The sequence below is a fragment of the Pan paniscus genome, chromosome 1 (assembly GCF_029289425.2).
Source record: "Pan paniscus chromosome 1, NHGRI_mPanPan1-v2.0_pri, whole genome shotgun sequence".
Taxonomy (NCBI): Eukaryota; Metazoa; Chordata; class Mammalia; order Primates; family Hominidae; genus Pan; species Pan paniscus.
The window spans coordinates 75,362,094-75,378,528 of record NC_073249.2 but is presented as its reverse complement, the minus strand read 5'-3'; the positions used below and the strand labels follow the sequence as shown (position 1 = coordinate 75,378,528).

General features: G+C 36.4%; 1 protein-coding gene and 1 pseudogene across 10 annotated transcripts in view; one reads left to right on the top strand and one right to left on the bottom strand.

The window, feature by feature from the left end:
• RABGAP1L (RAB GTPase activating protein 1 like) overlaps positions 1-16,435 on the top strand; it is an 830,901-nt gene that overhangs the window by 188,999 nt on the left and 625,467 nt on the right. For all 10 annotated transcript variants that reach the window (XM_055111246.3, XM_063603797.1, XM_008978332.4 and 7 more), the window contains one exon: positions 13,525-13,618. In XM_055111246.3, the coding sequence (XP_054967221.1) occupies positions 13,525-13,618 (94 nt within the window). The remainder of the gene's footprint in view (positions 1-13,524; positions 13,619-16,435) is intronic.
• Positions 5,873-10,597, bottom strand: LOC103787129 (UAP56-interacting factor-like; annotated as a pseudogene).

The following is a 16,435-nucleotide window of genomic DNA, read 5'->3' as shown; positions in this document are numbered from 1 at the left end:
AGACTTCACCAAATTCTGCTCCCTAAGTTAAGCATAGTCTCTCAGAGATCTCTTCTAATGTTAAAATTTATAGAGGAAGTTGGGACTGCTAGTTAAGAATGTTTTAACTTCCATTCTTAACATCTTCATACTTTCCCAAAGTCTCAGTCAAAAGATAAAGTGCCCTCTTGATCAGTCACATCCCCAAATCTGGGCACTTTCATATTCTTAAGGAATGTACACAGTTCTTTGTCTTTGTCTCTCTATTGTTTTTCCTCACCCTAAGCGTGTGAACATATTCCAAAAATAAAGCACTAATAAAAAAATTCTTTTATTTATTTCACATTCGAGTGTCATGTACTAGAAGCTACTATATAAAGACAAATAAGATATAGTCCCAGCACTCAAAGAGCCTGGATTCTAGGAAAGAGAAAAGACATGTAAACATGAATGTTGTAGATATTAAACACATGAGTAAATAAAACCAAACATGTTTTCATTAAAGTTTTATATGTATTATAGTAGAAGTCTACATAGGAGCAAAAAGGAAGGACTGGCCAGTTTTCCAGGAAATGGAGGTTGATAAAGGGAGCATAAGGCTTGAATTGACTCTGCAATTCTCTTTAGCTATATTAACCTGTCTCTCATCTTTCTATATTTCCTGAGTTGGGTAAAGAAAAGTATACATTTAATGTCTCCACTTTCCTCTCATGTATTCCTCAAACCTGTGCCAGTAGGCATTCAAGTTTGTTAAATGATAATGGCTTATGATAGCTAACATTTATAGAGCTCTTGCCCTTTGCCAGGCACCCTAATAACATGTTTCACATATAGTAACTTGCTTGTTTCTTACAGCCACTCTCTAAGATAAGTACTGTTATCGTCCCCATGTTAGATACAGACAACTGAAGCACAGAGAGGTTAAATACCTTGACCAGTATCACAACTAATAAATGTTGGAACTGGGCTTCAAATCTAGGCCGTTTGGCTTTGGGACCTATGCGTTATGAGTCACTGGTGAACAAAATTCTCTAAAAAGGAATTCGAGGAAAAGAGACTTTTTTTTTTTTCCAGTGAACAGTTTGCAAACCAGGGAAACATAGCCTTCGGTGTAAAATGAAGAATGCATTTCAGAGAACAAAGAGAAGGTTTGGATTTTATAGAAAAATATGCTTCCCAAATTCCCAATCAGGTCCATTTATGCAAATGAAAGATTTAAATTCATGTAGTTCCAAATAGTTGGCACAGTGGAGTTCTGAGTCGTTGCTACAACTGAGCCCTCATTGGCTGTGGCAGGTGAGTCCTGATTGGTTGATTTCCAAGCTCTAAACCAGAGATCTCTGTCAGACGTTTCTTTCAAATGGCTGGTGGGTGGTGTAGGGTTTTTGGTTTATTTATCTTGGCACAGACATCAGGAACTGGTTTGGCTTGATTGTAGAAAGGGAGGGCCTGTAACACTTTCACATCTTTCTGAGAACACAGAGTACGTGACTGCTCCTTCACCCAGGATGGCCGCCTGGTTCTGTTTTACTTTGAGCATCTCAGTTAGCCACAGGGAGTCCATTTTGTCTGTTGGATAGGGGTATACTTTAACAGACTGAATGAACCTAGTTGCCTTTTACCCATGTCTGCACACAAATGCTTATATACTAAAGTTCATTTATTTCCAAGGCATACATTTTTCCTAGTTTTAATGGATTTTCCTTTGTCGTCTCCCTTCACTCATTCAGTAAATTTTGAATACTCTTATGGCCAAGTACTAATCTAGCATTGGAAATACAGAAATAAAAGTGGCCACTACTATCACGAAGCTCATAGTAGGATGGGAGAAAATGTAGAGGAAAATTATAATTATAATATGACGTGCTAAGTGCTATGATGGTATGGGCCAAGGGGGGCAGTGTTTAACCCAGCCAGAAGAGGGTAACCCCTAACCTGAATTATGATGGAAAAGTAGGATTTAGCTAAGCTTCTTTCTATTATTTGTCCTCCCTATTTTTTTCTATGTATAATGGGATACAGTTGCTTTTTCAAAACCTTCAATTACCCCTTTACGTATCTGCACGGTTGCATTGTTCCTTCTGTTATCTTCTTTGTCATGTTCTACTTGCAAGCCTTCTCGGTGTGTCTTTTACTGTACTTTGGTCTCCAGTGTCTTTTTCATTCTTATTTCCTTTTTAGTTTATTCATCCTATCTAGAAACTTGTCTTATCTACTACAGTAGGAAATTTAATTTACTTTTCTTCAGCTCCTTTCTTCCTCTCTGGCAGGCTGCCAAGTGTTTAAAACACTCATGATTATTGGTTTCTTCAGAGAGGAAGATAGATCTGGGTCATACGCTTGATGTCACTGGGATATTCATTTCATTTTTGTTCTTTCTGGGCATCAAGGGGAATTTTACCCCTTGAAGTCTCTCAATTAAATCTAGCCCCCAATTTACTGTTTCTTGGGCATGTTCCTTTAATGTGGCTAGCTTTTCTATTTTTGGCATGACTGCCCAACATTTACTGGATATTGGCACTTGGCACACAGACTGGTGTCTGCTGAATGCCAGATATAGCCTCCTTTACAAAACATGATGGGAAAAATTATGAGGGAAGGTAGTATTTGACTCTGGATTCAAACACAGGTTGAATTCTAACCTTTTATCATTTATTAGCACGGTAACCTGGGGCAAGTTACTTAACCTCTCTCTGCCTCAATTTTCTCATTTTTAAAATGGGCAAACTAATAGTGACTACCTCATTAGGTTTTTAGAGGATTAAATGGATTAATGCCTTTAAAACTGAGAACAGTGAGTGGAATATAGATAAAAAAGGAAGACATTTCATAAGTGCCTGGGGTTCCCAGCCTCTTTGGCCAAGTACTGTTTTTCCATCCAACTGTTTGGCCCCTGATTTGCTTTTACCTCTCCCTTACTTGTTCATCGGGGATCTGGTTTTACTTCAAATTGTGCTTATTATCTTTTATTTTCCTGTGGTTCTCCTCTGCTATTCTAGGTTTTTATAGTTCTAATATCCTTTTGTAGTGGAAAATAATTTGGGAGATTGACAGGAAGACAATAATTGTTGTTAACAGTGAGATTTTATGGCACATCGTTGGGGTTTATAGTAATAGGTTTTTGTTTCATATAGCAATAGGGATTGTTCAAAAGTTAAAATTTTTTTTGCCATGCTTATCATTATGCATACTTATAAGAGATTAGAATATTTCAGAAATATAAAACTCAGAAATAAAAGAAGTATTCTCTAAGTATTTAGTGCTTGCTGTGTGATAAGATACTGTTGGAGGTACTGAAACATAATTGCTATTAATAGTTTGGCATTATTTCTTACAGTTTTTTAAAAAAGATCTGTATAGTCATAAAAGTTATGTTATTTATGAAAATAAGAATGATAATGTTTTGTTTTGCAGGAAAAGTCAACACTAATAATATGCTCTAGGGAAACTAACGCTTACTTAGATGTTTTTAACATTATAGTAAACTAATATGCCGAGCTTCAAAATGACCCAGCATATAACTTGTAGCTGGGATATTTTGTTGCATTTGGCATTATACTGTAATTTACAGTATACAACATCTGAGGACTTTTAGCAGTATCTTGGCACAACAGACTAACTCCTCCCATCCCATCAGAGGTGGAGGGAGGAACTCTTTTCTCCCCATAAATTCTTGATTTTTAATTAATTAACTAGTTTTTCTAGTTTTCATCTCCTCTCTTAATATTGGACTTTGATATTTACCTTTTTTATTCATTTAATTTATTTTTAAAAAATATTTTGGCTGGATGTGGTGGCTCACGCCTGTAATCCCAGCACTTTGGGAGGCCAAGGCAGGTGGATCATAAGGTCAGGAGATCGAGGCCATCCTGGCTAACACGGTGAAATGCCGTCTCTACTAAAAAATACAAAAAATTAGCTGGGCATGGTGGTGAGTGCCTGTAGTCCCAGCTACTCGGGAGGCTGAGGCAGGAGAATGGCATGAACCCGGGAGGCAGAGCTTGCAGTGAGCCGAGATGGCACCATTGCACACATTGGTCTCTGTGTCTTTTTTCATGCAAGTCCCATGCTGTTTTGGTTACTGTAGCTCTGTGGTATAATTTGAAGTCAGTAATGTGATTGCTCCAGTTTTGTTTTTTTTTTTGTTGCTCAGAATAGCTTTGACTATTCTGAGTCTATTGTGATTTCATATAAATTTTAACATGTTTTTTCTATTTCTGTGAAGAATGTCATTGGTATTTTGGTAGGGATTACATTGAATCTGTAGATTGCTTTGGGTAGTCTGGACATTTAAATAATATTGATTCTTCCAATCCATGAACATGAAATATATTTGTATTTTTTGGCATCCTTTTCAGTTTTTTCATCGGCATTTTACAGTTTTTATTATAGAGATCTTTCACTTCTTTGGTTAATTTGTATATATTTAATTTTATTTGTAGCTATTATAAATGGGATTACTTTTTTGATTTCCTTTTTAAATTGTTCACTGTTGGCATATAGAAATGCTACTGATTTTTATATGTTTATTTTGTATCATGAAACTTTATTGAATTTATCAGTTCTAGTGGTTTTTTTAGTGGAGACTTCAGTTTTTTCCAAGCATAAGATCGTATCATCTGCAAGCAAGTTTAATGTGACTTCTTCCTTTTCAGTATGAATGCCCTTTATTTTTACTTTAAAAAAAAATACTTTTATTCTAAGTTCTGTGGTACATGTGCAGATTGTTACATAGGTAAATGTGTGTCATGGGGGTTTGTTGTACAGATTATTTAATCATCCAGGTATTAAGTCTAGTACCCTTTAATTACTTTTCCTGATCCTCTGCCTCCTCTCACCCTCGGCCATCCGATAGACCCTAGTGTGTATTGTTCCCCTCTGTGTGCCCATGTGTTCTCACCATTCAGCTCCCACTAATAAGTGAGAACATGCACTATTCAGTTTTCTGTTCCTGCGTTAGTTTGCTAAGGATGATGGTCTCCATCTCCATCCATGTCCCTGCAAAGGACATGATCTCATTTTTTTTATGGCTACATATTATTCCATTGTGTATATGTGCCACATTTTCTTTATCCAGTCTATCATTGATGGGCATTTAGGTTGATTTCATGTCTTTGCTATTGTGAATAGTTTTGCAGTGAACATCCGTGTGCATGTGTCTTTATAATAGAACAATTTATATTTCTTTGGGTATACCCAGTAATGGGATTGCTGGGTCAAATGGTATTTCTGTCTTTAGGTCTTTGAGGAATCGCCACACTGTCTTCCACAAAGGCAGAACTAACTTACACTCCCACCAACAGTGTATAAGCATTTCTTTTTCTCCACAACCTTGCCAGCATGTGTTATTTTTGACTTTTTAATAATAGCCATTCTGACTGGTGTGAAATGGTATCTCATTGTGGTTTTGATTTGCATTTCTCTAATGATCAGTGTTGTTGAGGTTTTTTTCATTGATTCTTGGCCCCATGTATGTCTTTTTTTGAGAGATGTTCGTTCATGTCCTTTGCCCACTTTTTAATGGGGTTGTTTTTCTCTTGTAAATTTATTTAAGTTCCTTATAGATGCTGGATATTAGACTTTTGTCAGATGCATAAATTGCAAAAATGTTCTCCCATTCTGTAGATTGTCTGTTTACTCTGTTGATAGTGTTTTGTTGTTGTTGTTTTTGCTGTGCCAGAAGCTCTTTAGTTTAATTAGATACCATTTATCAATTTTTGCTTCTGTTGCAGTTGCTTTTGGCATCTTCATCATGAAATATTTGTGCCGATGTCTCGAATGGTATTGCTGAGGTTGTTTTCGAGGATTTTTATAGTTTTGGGTTTTACATTTAAGTCAATAATCTATCTTGAGTTGATTTTTGTGCATGGTGTAAGGAAGGGGTCCAGTTTTAATCTTCTGCATATGGCTAGCCGGTTATCCCAGTGCCATTTATTGAATAGGGAATCGTTTCCCCATTGCTTGTTTTTGTCAGGTTTGTTGCAGATAGTTGTAGATGTGCGGTCTTATTCCTGGGTTCTCTATTCTGTTCCATTGGTCTATGTGTCTGTTCTTATATCAGTGCCATGCTGTCTTGGTTACCATAGCCCTGTAGTATAGTTTGAAGTAATGTAGCATGATGTCTCCAGTTTTGTTTCTTTTTGCTTAGGATTGCCTTGGCTATTCAAGCTTTTCTGGGGTTCCATATGAATTTTAAAATAGTTTTTTTGTAGTTCTTTGAAGAATGTCAATGGTAGTTTAATAGAAATAGCATTGAATATGTAAATTGCACTGGGCAGTTTGGCCATTTTCACAATATTGCTTCTTCCTGTATATGAGCATGGAATGTTTTTCATTTGTTTTTTCATCTCTGATTTCTTTGAGCAGTGGTTTGTAGTTCTCCTTGTAGAGATCTTTCATTTCCCTAGTTAGCTGTATTCCTAGGTTGAATGTCCTTTATTTCTTTCTCTTGTATGACTGCTTTAGCTAGAACTTTCAGTACTTTGTTGGTTAACAGTGGTGACAGTGGGCATCCTTGTCTTGTTCTAGATCTTAGAGGAAAGACTTTCAGTTTTTCCCCATTCAGTATAATACTAGCTGTGGGTCTGTCATATTTGGCTTTTGTTATATTGAGGTATATTTCTTCTATCCCCATTTTTTGAGGGTTTTTATTATGAAGGAATGATGAAGTTTATTGAGTGCTTTTTCAGCATTAATTGAAATGCTCATATGGTTTTTGTACTTCATTCTGTTGATATGATGGATCACATTGATTTATTTGCATATGTCAAACCATTCTTACATCCCAGGGATAAATCCCATTTGGTCATGATGAATGATTCTTTTAATGTATTGTTGAATTCATGTTTGCTTGTATTTTGTTGCCAATTTTTGGATCAGTGTACATCACTGATATTGGCCTACAGTTTCCCTTTTTTGATATGTCTTTTGGTATCAGGGTAATACTGACCTTCTAGAGTAAGTCTGGAAGTATTCCCTCTTCCTCTGTTTTTCAGAATAGTTTGAGTAGGATTGGTATTAGTTCTTTAAATATTTGATAGAGTTCAACAGTGAAGCCATCAAGCCTCAAGTTATTCTTTACTTAGAGGCTTTATTACGACTTCGATCTTGTTACTTATTATTGTTCTGTTCAGCTTTTGGATTTCTTCATGGTTCAATGTTGGTAGGTTGTATATGTCTAGGAATTTATTAATTTCTTCTAGATTTTTCCATTTATTGGCATATGGTTGCTCATAGTAGCCACAAATGATCCTTTGAATTTCTGCAGTATCCATTGTAATGTCTCTTTTTTATCTCCCATTTTATTTATTTTGGATTGTGCTGGGTCACCCCTGAAACCAGCATGTCTCAGAGCCCAAGGTCAATGGTGTACTCCATGGGTATCAGTGGTGGTTGTTCAGGGCCCAAGAGTTCTTTAGTTGGCAGATGATAAATCCTTCCAGGACTGGGTTCTTCCCTCAAGGCAGTGGGATCCTTTTCGGCCCAGGGTGTGTCTAGAAATGTTATCCAGGAGCTGGGGCCTGGAATTGAGGCCTCACGACTCTGCCCATTACCTTATTCTACTGTGAGTGACCTGGTGTCCAAGATGCAAGACAGAGTCCTCTTTACTCTTTGCTGTCCTCTCCTTAAGCAGAAAGAAGGAGACACTTTCATGCTGGGAGCTTCACTGCCTGGAGTTGGGGGAGTGGTGACGCAAGCACTCCCTTAACCATGCTAGCTGGTGACTTCGTCCTTTGTTATACGTGAGAGTGACTCTTTGTTTTCTCAGGATCCCAGAGTGCTCATTCAAAGCCATCTCTGTCTGTTTTCCAACACTGTTTATGTCAAATTGTAGGGGAACACCCGTTGGAACTTTCTTTACATTCTCTTGCTGCCGTGTTTTAAAGAATGAAGGTACAGCAGTATGAATTAATCATGGTTTCTCAGTTGCTGGGCACCTGCCACCCTATTTCACTAGCTCTAAGCCAAGCCTAGTGCTAGGAGTTGCCTAGGAATTGCAGTCTTTGCATTCTAGATGCCTTTCAAGTTTACCTAGGATCCCAGAGCATTTCAGGCCGCAGTGTTGAGGCTTGCTGAGCAACTCAAGTTCCATCTGCTGCGATGGGTGTTTCCCTGCTGGCTAGGGCTGGTCCAAATGCTCCCTCTGTGTGTGGGAGCTAGCTGAACCTAGGATGGCTCTATCCTCCGCTGTGACAGGGCAGCAGTGAATTCAATGTGAAGTCCCCCAGTTGCTGTGTTCCTTATCCCCAAAGTGTACAAATTGCCTTTCTGCACCACACGGTGGCTGCTGAGGGATGTGGGTGGGGTGGTATCAGCAACTCATGACTGTCTCTCCATCCTTCCTCAATGCCTCTTTTGGTAATACAAAGTTAAAACCATGTGCTGTGATTGCTCACCTGATGTTTGGTTCTTATGACAGTGTTTTTCTTTGTGCAGATGGTTGTTAAAATTTGGTGTTCCAGGGAGTGTGGGGGTGTGATTGGTGTAGGCTTCTATTCTGCCATCTTACTCTGCCCTCTGAACTTTAATTTATACCATACCAGAAATCAGAGTGAAGGTAAACAACAAGGTTACAATGTAACTCTATTATAAATTTTGATTTTTTTTTTGGTGACAAATACCAGTATATTTTTGTCTTTGGAGCTATAAATTATTTAATTTAGCAAACTCTAAAGCTTATAAAATTTAACTTCTCAAGTAAGAAGTCTAGCACTTTATGGCTATTAATTTTACTATCAAAATATCCAGGGTACTGAATTCATTTTAATAATTATAATTCTTCTAAACATCATTTGAAGAATTATTTGTGGACACTAGACTCAAGACTACACTAAATCCAAACAGTATACCTAGGACCTGAGTTTTGAGTTTTTCATCTCAGTTATCTGTCCTTCAAGTTACTACTTCCTCTTATGCTTTCTTTTACTAACCAAATTTTCAGATTTTTACATTGGACCTTCTCCTCCAAGGCCCTATGGGACAACTTTGTAAATATGCATTTACAGCCTTTAAACACCAACATTTTAAACTGAGACTAATTCCTGCAACCACATTTCTTGTTAAAAGTTCAGCACTAGGCTGGGCGCGGTGGCTCATGCCTGTAATCCCAGCACTTTGGGAGGCTGAGGTGGACAGATCACTTGAGGTCAGGAGTTTGAGACCCACCTGGCCAAAATGGTGAAACCTCATCTCTACTAAAAATATAAAAAAAAAATTAGCCGGGTTTGGTGGCGGGCCCCTGTAGTCCCAGCTACTTCGGAGGCTGAGACAGGAGAATCACTTGAACCCAGAAGGTGAAGGTTGCAGTGAGCCGAGATGGTGCCACTGCACTCCAGCCTGGGCGACAGAGCCAGACTCCGTCTCCAGGAAAAAAAAAAAAAAAAAAAAAGTTTAGCACTAACAGTATCTTTCTGCCATTTTCTTCTGCTCAAGGAACTAAAGAAGTCAAACAGATAATGGTTCTGCCTGAGCCATTTGTGAAGTCTAAGAACAGTTACGTATACTCCCTGTTATTCTTTCAGGGCATTATTTTATCCTTTGTTTTAAACCTTGAAAAATAGGTGTTACTTAGCCTTATAAAATTTTGAAGTAAAGTTTCTGAATTTCTGTGAAGAACTCTTCAAGCAATTCAGCTTTTCAAACACAGTCGTCACACAATAGTCCCTGTAACATGGGATTTATTCCACAGTTAAAAAGTGACTTCCTCCTTTGTTATATGTGAGAGTGGCTCTTTGTTTTCTCAGGATCCCAAAGTGCTCATTCAAAGCCATCTCTGTCTGTTTTCCAACACTATTTATGTCAAATTGTAGGGGAACACCCGTTGGAACTTTCTTTACATTCTCTTGCTGCCGTGTTTTAAAGAATGAAGGTATAGCAGTATGAATTAATCATGGTTTCTCAGTTGCTGGGCATTGTACTGCTCCAGGGTTATCAATAGATACAGTCAGATTCCTGCGTTTGTGATAGAAGTCTGGCATTGACTAGTTCTCTTTGCTACTACATCTAGCAGTTGTTCCGTGTTCAACTGGGCCTGAACCTTCTTCAGGCCTCTTCCGAAAAGAAAAGTTACCTGTGAAGTGTCTTTCTGATGGCTTAATTTATTTCCTCTCCTGGTAAAACTGGCCATAATGTTATTTTTTCTGTTTAGCTGGTTAGGTCTCTTGAGAACTGCAACTGGTTTCCTATGCACTTCATTTTGCTTCAGAAGGCTTGCCTTTCTTTTTAACACTGGAAAATAGTGTTCTGTATTCTTGTCACTTAGACGTGGTCAATACATACATAGGACTAATTCCTTTTCCAATTCCAGATGATTTTCTAACTGCAAGTCCAGTGATTATCCATAAGGATGTCTCTTTCCAGGCATTACTCTTCCTCTGCAGCTTAGACTGGTTTTACCAAAACCAGAATTCTGTTGGAGTACCCATTGTATTCTCATCCTAAATTGCTGGAGTCTTCTGTTTAGTTTTGGAAAATTCTGCTTTTTTCCTTTCTTTCAATTCAGTTTGATGACACCAGCCAAAGACATACCAATTTTGTCAAGGTGTTTGTTGCTGCGGGCTTTCAGCAGCTGTGACAAGGTCACTGTGGCTTCTACCAACTGGGTACCAAACTGGTTCATGGCTGGAAATGTGGTACTAGAACAGTCAGTGCGGAAGGCCAGAGTTGGAGGCCTGCCATCTCTCATGCACACACACAAGCAGACTGCCGGGCAGCATCCTTGTCCTCCCACCCGTGGTTGCCAGCACAGACCAATTTATCCCATTCCTTTAAATTACTTGATAGTGTTCTCTGGAATACTCTTGAATATACCATAATTTAGTTAGTAAAACATATTGATGGATTGCTGATAGTTCAGTTTCTTACTATTACAAGCAGTGATACACTAAGAATCCTGTTACAAATATGTCTTTCGAGTATGTGTTTCTGGAGAATAAATTTGATCAAATGATATATTAACTTAGCATCTTAATAAATTCAAAAAGATTGTTCTTATTTAAACATCAACCTTCTTACCTGTTTCCTTATGCTTTTAGGAAAACTAGGTATTATCAATTTTTATACTCTCTGTCAATGTAATTGGTAGATACGTTTCATTGTTTTAATTTGCATTTAAAAGATTCATGAAATGGGGTTTTCTATAACATTTTTATTTTAGTCATGTTTTACATATTGTGACCTGTACTGTGTCGATATCCTTAGCTCAGTTTTCTGTTGGATTTTTCCTTATTCTATTGATTAGTAAGATTGTGGTATATTAGTGAAAATAGCCATTTGTCAAATGTTGGAAATTTTTTTGCTTTTAAAAAATATACATACTCTATACCGTCATAGATTTTTTTAAATTATAGGTAGTCAGATTTTTAAATCTTTTTAATGGTATCTTGATTTTGTTCTTATGCTTAGGAATTCCTTTCCCTACAAGAGTATTATGAATTTGAAAGATTTTCTGTCATCAGTATTATTGTCTAATTTTTATTATAATCAAGATTTATAATATCTAGGAATGTTTATTTCCTTTTCTCTTTTTTGTTTTCATTGTGTTCCTAGATTTTGGTCTCTAATTTGGCATGTACAACATCATCAAATAGCCTGAAACCTTGGCACATTATTAGTTACTGTGGATCAGAATAGAGTATTAGATGGGATGATCTTGGATCCTGCTTAATTGAATACCAATTTATAAGTACCTATACTTGGTACCAATTTATAAGTGGGCCAACTATCAGTCCTTGTTTGTGTGACATAGTCTAAGTTTAACCTGTCTTCCAGAATAATTTTTTTTTTGAGATGAGGTCTCACTCTGTCACTCAGGCTGGAGTGCAGTGGCACAATCTTGGCTCACTGCAACCGTGGCCTCCCAGGCTCAAGTGATCCTCCCATCTCAGCCTCCTGAGTAGCTGGGACTATAGGAGTACGCCACCATGCCCAGCTAATTTTTTGTAATTTTGATAGAAACAGGGTTTTACCATGTTGCCCAGGCTGGTCTCAAACCCCTGAGCTCAGGCCCTCCTTGGCCTCCCAAAGTGCTGGGATTACAGGCCTGAGCCACTGCACTTGACCAAGAATAATTTTTAATAGTCCCCTTTCACTATAAAAAGTGCCTCAGTTTAAATAAAAAATTATAAATGTTATAAAAGATAGTTGTTTACATGGGATAGTTCCTTAGGGTATTGTAACACTAAAGCTTTAGTTGTTTCTATTTATATCATTCAGTTGTTTCTATTTACATTACTTCTATAGTAGTAATATTTCATTTGCTTTAACTTTTAAAATATGTTATTTTCATGATGAACTTATTACAAGCTTCATACAGTTGCTTATGTGAGGTATTAACAGTCATGCTAGTGTGTACTCTCTTTGCCTTCATTTTAATTAACAGAATGATGTTCACTTTTTGCATTAAATGTCCCTTATAATTCTTATTTACCTAGTATTGCTTTAAAGATGATGAAACATTTGTCTCTGTATGTGGACATATTTTGGTTATATTTTACTAAATGTGTCATCAAATCTTTTTTGTATGGCTGTGACCTAATGTTTTAACCTGGCCAAATAAACCATTACTTATTACGTTAATGTTTTCTGATGTTGCATATACTTGGATCATTGGATTTTGTGGTATGCTAAGTAATACTACTGTTCTTAACACAGATTCCCGTGGGAGCCACTAAATGCCAATCCCTCTTATACTGTCACAGTGTTGATAAAACTTTGGTACTTGTTATCTGCCAGATAGATTTTCAGCTATCTTATTTTATTCCGATAGTACTTCTCCAGCCTTTTCTTATGTAGTACTGTGTCAAAGACTATTTTATAATAGGTACATTGTGTCTATTGTTCTTTCTTTCCTTTCTCTACTACCTCTGCTACTGCTTAAAAGGTTTATAGAGTTTAGTATTGGTCGTTTTCACCACCGATTATAAACTGTAAATCAACCCATATTGTTTCTTAAACTATTATTTTACATTTTGAGGTGTTTGTAAAATTGCCATATAAAAAGGCCAGTTTCAATTTTCCTTTAGTTAAAAATACCTTTTTTTTTTTTTTTTTTTTTTTACAAATACATCTTAAGAAACCTAACTTTTTTTTTTTTTTACATTTCCGGTTGTTTGTGTGTTTATATCATAATATATATGTTTCTCAGTGTTATATTTAGGTATATATGTTTGACCCTTAATTTTTATGTTTGTTGGTCCCATTAATAAAATTTGAGAATATCTGGTGAGTAGAACACCATATGGGAATTTCCAGTTGTGCTACCATTAGCCTTTAAACATTACTCTTTGGATACAGCTATTTATTTATAGGTATTTTCAATTTCATGTTATGTAAACTGTATATGAGATTTTCATAAAAGTTTGTTCTTTTAAAATATCTAGGCACTGAAGATAAATTAATGAAATTCTTACTGTTATTTTTGCAATGCATGTAATATGAAGAGAAGCTGGTTTTATTAGACATGGAGTCATGTTTATTGTATGATATATAAAGTATCTACTGTAATATATAAAATAATGTTTGTTGGTTTTTGCGTTTCTTCTGCAGAGAGTGATAATGAACTCTCAAGTGGAACAGGTGATGTGTCTAAGGATTGTCCTGAGAAGATCCTGTATTCTTGGGGAGAGTTGCTAGGAAAATGGTAAAATTTTATTTTTCATACTGAAAATTCTATATTTACATAGTTGATGTTAATTTGTTGTATTAAAATCTGTGTGTTAAAATAGGTTTTAAAGGATTAATATTAAAATCTATCTTAATATCTTAATATTGTTTAAAAACTTAAAAATTAAAATATAATTTATAGATACTCTTTATGTTTGGCTAGGTCTTCCCCCCAAGTATGGTTTTATTTAACTTGCTTTTAGAAGATGTCTTTGTCTTATTATTTCACTCAGACCGTATTATTTGTCTTATTATTTCACATCATTTAGCACAGTCAATTTTATGCTATATTGCCAATGCATTTAAGTGTCTACTGTTAAAGGGTTATGTTTTTTTAAAACCAAGTCTATTACCACTAAAATGGGTTGTATAGTTTAGAATTTCTCATTTTACGCTGATTGTTAACTGACACAGCTTGTTTCATTCTTTCTGACTAAAAGTATTACTTTAAATTTTGGCGTATTTTATGTGGAATTACAAAAAAAGTGCTCTGTTTATATTTATTATATTAAGTACTTTTTATATTTATGATAAATACATTTTTAAAAATGGTGATTATGACTATCATATGTTGGTGTAATGAAAAAATCCTGCCAACAAAATACTTCGCCATATTAGTATAGACATAGAAATTCAATTTATTGTTGAATATGCACTCAGATTACATGCATGCGGGTAGTCCAGGGGAGACTACAAAGTCTGGGCGGAATTTCACAGTTCAGTAGAAGAAAGAATAATTTAAACCTCTTTTATCTTTTCAAGAGAAAAGTGGATGCTCCTTATGATAGTCTGTATGCATCTTGAGAGTTTCCTTAGTTGTAATTTAGGAAATATGTATTTACAGTTCCAACGGTTGAAATACTGATGATTTTTCATTGTAAAATCTGGAGATTAGGTTTATCAAATTTGGACCAAAGTATTGGGCCTGTTATTGTTTTTAAGGAGATAAACCCTGAATGGCCAGCTGCTTCTCCTTTTTAAGCAAAGAAAATTTCATTTTATGTATCCTTATACATATCACATAAAATGAACACATTTCAGAGAACTTATTTAACTCATGAATGAATGTCAACATAAAATAATCAAAAGAGTCAGAATCTAATTTAAAGGTAATTTATTCAATAGCAAAATATGAGCATGGACCACCCAGAAACACCACCTCTAAAGGAATGCAGTCAGTGGTCCAAAGTAGGGAAGTTAAGATTTCATTTATATGGGCAGAGGCACAGGAGTTTTTAGCAGGATTATGACGTTATTCATACAGGGCTGGTGCATAGTTACAGCAGTTTGGTTGGTTATAGGCAGTGCTTTTTTCGGCGGGGGGACGTTAAAAATTTTTCTTAACTTTTTTTATAGAGGGTACAATAATCGTAGGTTTTCTGTTATCTGGTCTAAGTGAAGCAGAATGACAAAAGGGATGTTAATCTATAACAAGGGTCATTAATGAAGAAGGCAGGAGGTTTTGGTCCTTGACATCATTTAATTCTCTCTAGTTATCGTACAAAACAAGAAAAATGTGATTTAATGTATAATCCAAGAACAGAAGTTGTAACCATATGTGACTCAGATAACAGTCACGTCTCTCTCAAGACTTAAAGTGTTGTTGTTGTTTTTTATTCCAACAGCTTTTAGGTTTTATTTTCACATGGAGCACCAATAAGGTATTAGAGCCAATCAAAATAAGGATTTGATTTAGAGATTTATTTTCTTTACCTGGCAATTCATTTGCATTACCATGAATGGGAGTCATTTGCATAGCTATGGACAGTAAACTTTGCATTGCCATTATGTTATATATGTTGAGAGTTGTAAACTAGCCTAGTCAAAGACAAAGGCACACACTTCTGTGTTGTCACCCAATTCCCGGATGTTCCAGCCATTCTATTGAAATGATGTTCAGTAATCATTTTGTCCATTTCAAAAATCTTACACAATTTTACCCCACATTATATCCAGAATCTAACTTACTCATTTGCAAGCATTGTCCACCTAAATGTATCTCATATGTTTTTATCTGTTTTATTTAGGGTTACTCTCTTCCTTTACTTTAAGATGAACAGTTCTCTTTTTAGATGGTCCTGAGTTAGGACAGTTTCAATGGGGGATGGAGAGCGGCAGGAAGTGAGATGGGAGAGTGTGTTCTAGTTAGAGGCAGATGACTTTTTCAGTCTCAGACCAGGCTGGGAAACAGGAAGCATGCTAAACTTTTTAAACAGAAGCATTTTAATGCAGATAATTGGCTTACAATGTGTTAGAAGGTTGAGAGAGCAGAAAGGAGATATTATGATTGGAGTAACCCAAGTAGTAGGAAACAGCTATGGCCTATGGGACTGGAGAAATAAAATGAAAGAAGTATTGTTACCAGAGTCTAGGAACTCAGAGGAGGTCTGAGGAGCTGATGCAGGGATCTCTGAAGAGGGCTGCATCCTGGTTGCTTAGAATTATGAGGATCCTCATAGCAGCTAGTGTTTAGAAAGAACTGTCAGGGCAGGGGACAACTGTTTAGTTCCACACTTCTGAAGAGATACCCAGATCTTGGAGCAGGTGGGGAGGACCACATCATTGGTGCTGGTACTTGTTAGCCTGGCTAGTATTAGTATTTTTCAGGAGTTAACGATATAGCTGGTGCTGGCAATGGAATTCCTTCTTCCATTCTTCTGCCTTCCAACTGTACATCACTATTACTCATGGGCAGAACCTAACCTGAAAGCCAGTGGGCAAGGGAGTTTGGGATATGTAGTCTGCAGATTCTCAGCCCTTACATCTTTGAGCAGAATACAGAAGGGTGGACTTG